At 31.8% G+C, this 10,200-nt stretch overlaps 2 protein-coding genes across 2 annotated transcripts; one reads left to right on the top strand and one right to left on the bottom strand.

Annotated features, from left to right (window-relative positions):
- Positions 1 to 430: 430 nt before the first annotated feature.
- LOC106666005 (phosducin-like protein) lies at positions 431 to 2,017 on the top strand. The gene is made up of 3 exons (XM_014392864.2): positions 431 to 1,254; positions 1,391 to 1,540; positions 1,597 to 2,017. Exons 1-3 carry the CDS (start codon positions 653 to 655, stop codon positions 1,664 to 1,666), a joined length of 822 nt encoding a protein of 273 aa, XP_014248350.1. The 5' UTR covers positions 431 to 652; the 3' UTR covers positions 1,667 to 2,017.
- Positions 2,018 to 2,347: 330 nt separating this feature from the next.
- On the bottom strand, positions 2,348 to 7,603 carry LOC106666004 (replication factor C subunit 1-like). The gene is made up of 12 exons (XM_014392863.2): positions 6,908 to 7,603; positions 6,805 to 6,846; positions 6,402 to 6,443; positions 6,163 to 6,319; positions 5,186 to 5,607; positions 4,981 to 5,129; positions 4,806 to 4,905; positions 4,680 to 4,741; positions 4,296 to 4,610; positions 4,089 to 4,238; positions 3,848 to 4,014; positions 2,348 to 2,676 (listed from the first exon to the last, which is right to left on the bottom strand). Exons 1-12 carry the CDS (start codon positions 7,434 to 7,436, stop codon positions 2,421 to 2,423), a joined length of 2,391 nt encoding a protein of 796 aa, XP_014248349.1. The 5' UTR covers positions 7,437 to 7,603; the 3' UTR covers positions 2,348 to 2,420.
- Between the last annotated feature and the right edge of the window lie 2,597 nt (positions 7,604 to 10,200).

Raw genomic sequence — 10,200 nt, 5'->3', positions numbered from 1 at the left:
GCTTATTGGAAAACAATTCCATGTAAATAATTATCAGAAGATAACCAAGGGATCACAGTAATTGTTCAAAGGAATTATTTCAAAAGGAAAGAAAGGAAGATTAAAAGCTATTTATTTATATTATTATTAAAAGCCTATTTGATTTTAACTTTTAGAAAAGGTTTGAAAGGAGTTGAAAGTTTTATTATCTTATTACACAATACATCTAAGAATATGAACTGATATGATTTTGAATTGTTGAAATATTTATACAAACGATTTTATTTTGTTAAAAAGATTGTTGATGTTATGTTTATTATTGTTTTTATAATATTTTATTATAAATTAAAGTATTGACTTAATTTTATTCTTTGATTTTTGAATTTTGCCGCCAAATGTTTTAAATGGTGGTTTTCTGTGTTAATGGATAGCTTTTGTAAGTATTTCTCGGCTAGTCTATTGGGTGTTTACTTTTGTTGGTTTTGTTTATATTAAACCATGTTTGTTCATGCCAATTGATCGTATTTTTCAATCTTCAGTGAAAAAGATTGGTCAGGAATGAACTAAATAAAAAACAAAAACAAACTAAAACGGAACATTAGGTATAAGTGTTTAATATATAAGTGATATTCCGTTGTTTTTTGGGGTTTTATTTTCTATTGTAACACAAAGGATGACGACTCTGGAGGATAAGATTTTAGGTGAGAAGAAGCACTATTATTGCAGTAGTAGTGAGAGTGGTGATGAATCGGATGATGGAAGTGATAACGAAGTTGAAGCGAGAAGTGTCGAAGTGCCTTCGTTGCCGGAGGTCAACAAGTGGGACGGTGTGTCGAGCAACACAGGTCCGAAAGGTGTCATCAGGGACTGGCAGAGGTTCAAACAGCTCGAGACGGAAAAAAGACAGGAAGACGAATTGGAAAGGTTGAATTTGGCGAAAACACTTTGCCTCGACGGCGACAAGAGAGACGAAGACATGGACCTCGCCGATGACCAATTCATGGTCGAGTTCCGCAAGAAGAGAATGACTGAGATTGCAGAGGTGATCAACAGGCGCGAGCCAAATTTCGGCGTCGTTACGACTCTTGCAAACGGAAGTGAGTTCTTAGATGCCATCGATAACGAGGACAAGTCCGTTACAATAGTCGTACACTTATATGAGGAGAACGTTCCGACATGCAAGATTATGAATCGCTGTCTCGACTCCTTGGCGCATCAATATACCAAAGTCAAGTTTTGCAAGATGGTCGGATCAACTGCTGGAATCAGTCACAGGTACAATATTTAAAAAAAATTTGAACTGGCACTGAGTCTCGTTAAGCTTTCATCTTCATTCCTTTACAAGACCCAGTATTGGTTCATGTGTTTACTGATTCGTACTCAATAAATATATGTAAAATTCTCTTTGAAGATTTCAGATTGACGGTGTACCGGCACTCCTGGCTTACAAGGAAGGACAGATCATTGGCAACTTCGTACGCGTAGTCGATGAACTCGGTGATGAGTTTTACGATGGTGATGTTGAGAATTTTCTCATTGAACATGGCATCCTATTAGATCGGTATAACAAAAACAAAAAAAAAAAAAAAAAAAAATTTACCTTTTTTTTTTTTACAGGCATTGTGTACCGAACTACATACAAAACAACCAGGACGCAGACGAAGACAGCGACTGGAGCCTTGAATAGATTTATAAGATTATTTCATGGAACAATATGGGTATGATGCACGATGATTTAAAAAAAAAATAAAAAAAAAAAAAAAAATTGTGGTATTTACAAGAAAAATTCCCTCCCCGCTGTACAGCGGTCGACAGGATAGAATATTCCCCAATTGTTTACTTTTTTTTTAATCCCAGGGTTTTAAAAAAATATTATTAACCAATATTCAATTGATCAATATTAATTTTTTTTAAATTGATTTTATATGTATACAGCGCCAGATGCTGTTAAGATCTCATATTGATTGTTTTTTTAATTATCATGAATTATTTTAGTAATAGACATAATAGTACTTATTTGGACTTTTTTCTTAAAAAAAAAAAAAATCAAGAGGACCAAACAATTTATTATAAATTATTATTAGTAATTAGTTTTTCTATTTCTTCTAATTTTTTTTATTTTACTTTTACGCACTATTGTTATAGCATGAATTTTGAACAACAAAAGAAAACCTGTTAACACTGTATTAATTTAAAAAAAAATCTTTAAAACATAAAAGAAAAACCAAGTTTTTAAGAATATTATGCTTAACCCAGTCCTGACCGATTATCCAACTCTCCAAATGTTAAAAAAAAAAAGGCAGGTTTTAATACAAAAAATAAATAAATCAAAATTATATCTTTGTTTTTAAAAATAAATCTTAACAAACAAAAATTTACAAAATACAATCAGTTGATTTGATTTCATATTAAAAAAAAAATCTAGTTTGGAACCGAATCGGCTATGTCTGGTCTGATTTGAGGCCAGCGCACATTGTCTCCAAAACTTCCTCGTTGTTCCTCTCGAGGCCCAGGAAATTGATGTAGTTGTTGAACCGGTTCGACCTTTTCGTCTGGGACGACAGCCTGCGCTTCTCCGATCTCGCTATCGCCCTCAGAGCTGACATGTAGTCTGTGCATATCGCGCCTTTCGAAAGCTGCGAAGCCGGCGTTAAAAGGTTGTCCGACGCCGTGTTCATCACCTCAACTACTGTGGTTCTGAAAACGAAAAGAAGAAAAACAATGGAGTAATTATTAATCATTTTTCTTAATTTGTATTTTTGAAAATGGTTTTCCCATTTATATCTAAACAAATTGGCAGATCGCAAAATTGACTTAGCATCCAAAGAAAGTTACCTACGTACCCAATACATCTATCCTATTAACTCTTTTAATTGATCAAAATATTAATTTTTTTTGCAACTTGCAAGTGATCAATATTTTGTTTTATTTTAAACCTACCATCAATCAATTATCTAGTTAAATATGAACCCTACTGCCAACCCATTTACTTATTTTACATCAAACGAGCTACCAGCTTAGCAACTGACCACACTTTCTAATCAGTCAGCCAACAAACCAAAATTCCCAACAATATTAATCTACCTTCCAATACCATACCTAAGCAATCTACTAACTTAGTACTTGATCAATTTTTCTTAGTATTAAGTACTAACCAACCTACTACAATCAAACCAATTTAGTAACAATAACCAATATAGTTTACCTAACAACCTACTAACAAATGAATGAAATAACCTGGACAAAATAAGTCAATTTAGTTACCTACCTTAAACTGCCAAACTTAATAATTAAGTAAATGCTTTTACCAGCTTATTAACCAACAAATTTATCAATTGACCAAACAAACTTGTCAATATTGTTACCCAAAAGCAAAAAAGCATTTCAATTTACCAATTGACCAAACTGTCCAGCGAATACAATTGCATAGAAAATTTCCACTTTAATAATTTACTAAACTATCCAGCAGATATAGTTACATTAAAGTTTAACAATTGACCAAAATAACAAGTAAATATAGTTCCATAAAAATTTTCAATTTAGTAATTGACCAAACTATCCAGCAAATATAGGCCACAAAAACATTCCACTTTATTAATTGACCAAACTATCCTGCGAATAAAACCCATAAAAACATTCCAATTTAGTAATTAACCAAACTATCCAGCAAATATAGGTGCATAAAAAGTTTCCAATTTAGTAATTGACCAAACTATCCAGCAAATATAGTTTTTCTCCCTCCTACTTTTCCCTTTCTCTTTTTTTACCTAACACCTTATTCACTATGAATTTACACACATATTAATATAAATGAATCTAGTAAATAGTTGAAGTTTCAATTTTTCTTAAGTAAATAGTCTCCACTCACCTCGTGCTCTTGTACGGATCATCAGCACCAGCTATGCTATGCATCATGTCCAAAGTATAATTTGCAATTTCTTCTGATAGAATATTTTTAGATTCTCCGTCGTGGATCAACGAAGTTGAATTTTTAAGTTCTCTATAAGAGAACGACGGAATTAACATATCTCCAGCCTAAAAAACAGATTAGATATTTTCTAGTATGGATTCTTATAAATGAAGGAAAAATATAGTTAAAAATAGTTCACCTCCTCTAAAACAGGCTGAGAGAGACAATCGCTTTTACACAGAATATTCACTAGCCTCTTTGTTTCTTGTATTAAATTTTTACATGTTATATTGCACTTCCCGATTACATTCCATGTGTTGTTTAATTTAATTTTATCACTGTAGTCTACCTGTAGAAGTATTAAAGTTGATTAAGAAATTATAATAAATAGTTGTAGTTGTTTTACCTTGGGCGAATCAGCGGAAAACTGGATTTGCAACAAGCACTGCCTGATGTCAGGATTGTTGTTCGTTAGTTTCGCCACGTCATCCTGTTCCAGACTGACACCTTCAGCTATGCTGACGGTCTTGAGCCACGCGGCAAGAACCTCGCCCTTGATAAAGTTGAATTTCAACATCATCCCGACGTGCGGTTTGAGCTTGGCAAGATGCTTTGAGTCGTACTCATTCGTTATAAAAATCACAGGCCTTTTTGAACTGATGGCCAGGCTGATGACTGTCGTAAGGTAGCCATCGTCGGTATTGTTAAAAATGAGATCAGCCTAAAATTTACATAAAAAGTCAAATTAAAGTTTAAACAAGAAAAAAAATTAAAAAATGCTTAGGCTTACATCTTCTATTAAAATTAAAGACCTTTTCTTTTCAGTGCTGATTTTTTTCTTTTTAACAGGAGCTGGAAAGTAGAAATTGTAAAGGTAATAAATTATTTTTTTACAAATAAAAAAAATCTAACGTACCAAAAGTAATGACGTTCGCATTGTGTGACTGCAAGGCCTCTGAGAAATCTTTGAATATTTTTTTGCCATTCCTGTTACAGGACGCGTTCAATTCTAGTACCTACGAGTGTGGAAAAAAATATTTAAATTTTCTTCTAAAACAATATAATTATATTAAAAATGTAATAATAATCACCTCGTATCCAATTTCTTTGGCCAATACATAAACCGCCGTTGTTTTGCCAGTGCCACACGGGCCGGATATGATCGCTATGTTTTTAATACTATTTGGTTTATTGTCGTCGTCTGATAAAAATTCATCACCACTGTCGACACTTTCCTTTTCTAAGAATAATTAATATTTTACAAAAAAAATTGATTAATTGTTTTTAATTTGTTACCTTTGGATTTTCCAATTTCTTTGAAAGACTGCAACCAAGATTTGAGTCTCTCGACATTCTTTTTATTTCCTAAGACTAGATCTGATCTCTCGAGCTTGTACTTCTCGGTCCACATCTCACCTTCGGCATTTTTCTTCTGCCGGCTCAGCTCACGATACCAAGTCGTGATCGGGAGGTTTTTGTGTTCTTTTTTCAGCGCTTTTAAAGCTTTTTTCTGAACGATGCTCTTCACCTGGGGCTCATCCCAGGACCAGTGGCTGCGATCAGTGATTCGGCTCCATACCGGAATTTCGATTTTGGTCTTGACCCTATTAACAAAATCCAACTTCACCGTCCTCAGACTCCACATGATGTTCATCATGTCTTTTTGCGTCACATGAGATATTTTAGGAAAAGGAGTCGGATGCCCTTGTATCACTTCCCTGATAAAAACAATTACAAAATAATTAACATAAAATTTATGTGTGGTGATTGGTGACAGTTAATCGATAATTATTCAGAAATCGTGAGAGCGGTCTGGTATGATGTAGATTTCAGAAAAACATTTTCTTTATCGTGCCAATGTTTCGATCTTTATTGAGATCATCTTCAGGGCCTGGGATTTAAAAACATTGTTTACATTTAACAAATACATTTAGGATGTGGAAAAGTGTATTTATACAATGCAAAATATATTTTTTATATTCAATTAAAGTATTTCTACACAGAAGACAAACACTTTGAGTAGAAATACTTTGATTGAATATAAAAAATATATTTTGCATTGTATAAATACACTTTTCCACATCCTAAATGTATTTGTTAAATGTAAACAATGTTTGTATATCCCCGGCCCTGAAGTTGATCTCAATAAAGATCGAAAATTGGCACGATAAAGAAAATGTTTTTCTGAAACCTACATCACACCAGATTGCATCTCACGATTTCAGAATAATAAAAATTTATTCTAAATTCTTGGTCAATTATGAAAAATTTACTTAGGTTTTAGTCTTGTGGCGACGGTACTGTGTAGAAATTCTCTGATTGCAGACTTTCTTTCTGTATTCATCTCGGACAATTCTTTCAATGGCTGGGACCTGTTTCTTTTGAAGAAAGACTGGAGTGTTCCGTCTGACTTTATTTTCATTTTCTTCCCTGATTTTGAAAACAAAAAAAAAAGTCAAAACACAATTAAAAAAAAAAAAAATAATAAACACAGAATGTAATTTCGTTTTACCATTATTCAGTGGTTGTGTTTCACTGACGATTATGACATCATCTGAAACAGTATATAAAGCAAAATTAACTTTTGTTCCAGGGACAAGAATCGGAAGAATTTAGAATAAAACCCAGGCTTAACTTACAATTTGCAACATAAAAAATGTAATCTCGTAGGTGCTCAAGAAAAGAATACCTAAGGTATTTGTATTTTTCAGTTAATAAGGAGCGAATTTTATGACCTGAGCTAAATTAACTGATGTTTCAAGAAAATCAATTTTTTATGGTATTTAACCATTATTAATCGCTATTCAATTCCATACAAAAGACCAAAACAGTGAAGATATATCAAGAACGATCAGAAATGACTAAACTATAAATAATATTGTTTTGTTTGGAATAAATAAATTGAATAAATATACCCTTGTTTTCAGCCACTTCTGTAGAATATATTATCTCGATATCTGCAAACAAAAGGAACAATATAATAAAAATCAACCATTGAAATCTTAATAAATAAATTACCATCGATGGCTTCTTTGATTTGAGGAAGACGCGATGAAAGAATCATCGCGTCTTCTTCAGAAGAGATGACATCGTATTCCGGTTTTCCAGGCTGTTTCCTTAGACGGAGCTTTGTCTTCATGACCGACTTGCCTGCGTTGTCAGGAGGCGGGTGGTGCACCATCGCTTTGACGATGACCTTATTAGACTTGGGCTCCATCGGAGGGATTTTGTCGACCTTGTTGAAGTAGCTTAGCAAAGTCTTGTTCGGACTTTGCGGCTCCTCTTCTGTCAAGCTGTTCTCCTTGCTCGAGTCAGAGTTGCGCTGCTTCAGTGACACTTTGGGAGTTAATTCTTTTTTTCTTTTCACCTTGGCCACCTCTGCCTCGACGGGATCTTCTTCACTGCATTCCGTATTACCGCGTTTTCTCTTTTTCTTCCTCTTCTTCTTCGCAGGATCGGCGTTTCTCTTCGTCGACTCCTCTTCTATACTTTCACCTTTGTCCTCTGAACACTTGGGCGAAGAAAAATAATGTTTTAGGTCCTTCATTGATATGAACAAACTTTTAAAAATGTCAAATTGTTACTGGAAATAAATTAAAAAGAACGATAAATTGTTTAAAATCTTTAAAACTAGAAAACACTTGGATGTAAACAATCAACATGAAATAGGTCCGCCTTTTCCCGGGCATTAGGATAAACTGTGAACGTAACACGGAACCTTCTCCCTCCTTTCTACTTATAATCGATTTAATCAAACAAAGTTTTAAAAAAATATAAATAAAATGTTTAATTTAAAAAAAATTAATTAAAAAATACATATCGAAATTTGAAAAAATACATATTTAGTTTTTGTAATTAATTTTTAGGCGGAATTTAACTTGTAAGGAGGTTTCACAAAGGTTATCTTATCTTTTAAGTCGCTCAAACTTGAAAGTGTATTTTAATTTAATTACTTACTATTCATTTTATGAATAAATAATTATTTATGGTAAGGAAATTAAATAATAAATTTGATAAAATTTTATTGTTTCTCACAAAGACTTTTTGTCTTTTAACTGGTTAAAACATCAAAATGTTTTAGCCTGTTAAAACTTGACAGTTGAGTATAATTTTTATTATATAACTGATTTTCTTACAAAAAAAATTTGTATTTGTAGTTTAAATAGCTTCCAAGTGGTTTTTTAATATAATTTTTTTGGTTGTGTCAGGAATTTACACCCATTAGCATTTTATTTTATTTTTTTAAATAAAAATTTAAATTTTTCATTGTATAGTTTATTTTGAAAGATATATGACCAATTTGCATCGACAACCTGCCTAATATATTACTTTATTAAAAAATTTATAAGGGGGTGTTGCTGGCTGAATGGTTTAGGTGTTGACACGGCACTCATCAGTGTAAGGTCCTGGGTTCAAATCCTGACATACTTACAAAACTGGACATCAAAAATGCAAAAACACTGACACCCAGAGGGTTTATATAACCTTGCAATTTAATTATACTTTTAGAAGTTTTGGTTGAAATAAAAAAGCCACCTCAATATGCCACTGCTCTAACCACTTGAGATATCGTGTCTTTGATCCACTCGAGCATTAACTCCTCATTAACCTTTCTAATTTTCCCTCTTTCTGCCATATTTTCATAAACATATAAGGATTATATACATATTTTATTAATTTATTTGAAAAAAAAAACCCACATGGAAAAGTTTCTTTTAAACCACAAATAAGAGTTAATGTATTTGCTTCTAGTATTTATTAACTACTATTTGGAATTATTTTAATCAGATCAAATTCGTTTTCATTTAAAAATGATTAAAAAAAAGTGTTACTGACACAAAAAACAATGATTATGTACCTGATGAAGGACGTGAGACATCCGAAACGTTGTCAATAAATGTTTTGAACGAAGCTTTGGGACTTTTGTTCTGGGGCCGCTCACCTCAACATAAGTTTACAATTACCAATTGATTATCCAACGGCCGACTAAAACAAGGACATGTATTCTGTTCAGATTTCGGACCTAGTATTGAAAATTTCATAAATGCAAAAGAATAAGAAGAACTTTTTTGCACTGTATATTAATTTTTAATCAGTTAACACATGAAAGTTAATGTTCAGCCCATTTAAACATGAGTTGTTTTTTTTTAACTCATTTACTTTTCGTCTTTCTGTTTAATTACTATTTGAAATTAGGTCATTCAAAATTACTGACTATTTGATTAATAACTAATTATTTTAGGGCATTGATGCCACAACAATTTAAGCGTTGACACAGTGCTCATCATGATGAGGTAAAATTCCTGGGTTCAAATCCAGCGACACTACATTTCAACCCGACATACTTAGAAATAGGTTTTTTTTTTTTCTTTCAAAAAACCGATACCCCGAGAGCTCATATAACATCGTAGATGAAATACACTCATAAAAATATATTTATAATAAGGAAAATAAATAATGAATCTGAGTAACTTTTTTGAAACCTGAAAACATTTGCAACTAAAGGCTATATTGATATTCAACCTTTGATGATAATTGTTCCACCAAAAAAATACAACGAACCTCAAAAAAATAATAAATAATTATTAATTACTAAAGCAAACAATATGTAATTCTGATTAAAATAATTTCAAAGAGTGGTTAATTCAGAGTATACCTTTGATATTTATTATTTAACCAGTCCAAACATTTTTTAACATAAACAGTTTAATTATAAAAATATTTTATTCATACTAAACTTGTATTAATTTTGAATTATCAATATTTCGCCAATTGTTGATTGCTCCTGGGCACTTTCTGTTCAAGTTAAAATAAATAAATTATTGACATTTCAACAGAAAATAGCATAAACAAAAGTTAACTTTTTATTCAACTGATATTTTATTTGGGTACAATGGAAAAAAACCTGCTAGAAGGTTTCTAATGGTTTACAAAATGTTGAAATTAATATTTTAAGCAATAAATTTATTGGGTGTTTTTGTTCTTGTTTGTAAGTCAGTCAGGTAGAACTATATAAAAAATACAAAAACTTTAGAAAATTCTTAAATATTTATTTCATAATTGGACTTAGCATTTTGACAAGTTGACACACTTTTTAAACTACTTTTAAACTTTTCGTCTTAATTCTCAATATAATATTTTTACTTTGTTTTATACAATTTGGAAAGACTTGATGTAAAATATAACAAATTTCTACGAGGTCGAGTTCAAAATGAAGGAATAAACATGAACAGTATATCGATTCCAAATAATTTCACGAATCATTCAATCCCTTGGATTTTTCTAAGAGGGAAAAAATTAAAACCTTACAA

This window comes from Cimex lectularius, unplaced genomic scaffold (genome assembly GCF_000648675.2).
Source record: "Cimex lectularius strain Harlan isolate CLEC.00 unplaced genomic scaffold, Clec_2.1 scaffold338, whole genome shotgun sequence".
NCBI lineage: Eukaryota > Metazoa > Arthropoda > Insecta > Hemiptera > Cimicidae > Cimex > Cimex lectularius.
This window is presented reverse-complemented; position numbering and strand designations above follow the sequence as displayed.

Excerpts from the sequence above, each read along its gene's own strand:
- LOC106666005 (XM_014392864.2), top strand. The coding sequence starts at position 653 with ATGACGACTCTGGAGGATAAGATTTTAGGTGAGAAGAAGCACTATTAT. Across the intron at positions 1,255-1,390 it reads ACTGCTGGAATCAGTCACAG|ATTTCAGATTGACGGTGTAC; the intron begins GTACAATATTTA and ends TTCTCTTTGAAG. Across the intron at positions 1,541-1,596 it reads CATGGCATCCTATTAGATCG|GCATTGTGTACCGAACTACA; the intron begins GTATAACAAAAA and ends TTTTTTTTACAG.
- LOC106666004 (XM_014392863.2), bottom strand. The coding sequence starts at position 7,436 with ATGAAGGACCTAAAACATTATTTTTCTTCGCCCAAGTGTTCAGAGGAC. Across the intron at positions 6,847-6,907 it reads AATCAAAGAAGCCATCGATG|ATATCGAGATAATATATTCT; the intron begins GTAATTTATTTA and ends TTTTGTTTGCAG. Across the intron at positions 4,015-4,088 it reads CTCAGCCTGTTTTAGAGGAG|GCTGGAGATATGTTAATTCC; the intron begins GTGAACTATTTT and ends TCTGTTTTTTAG.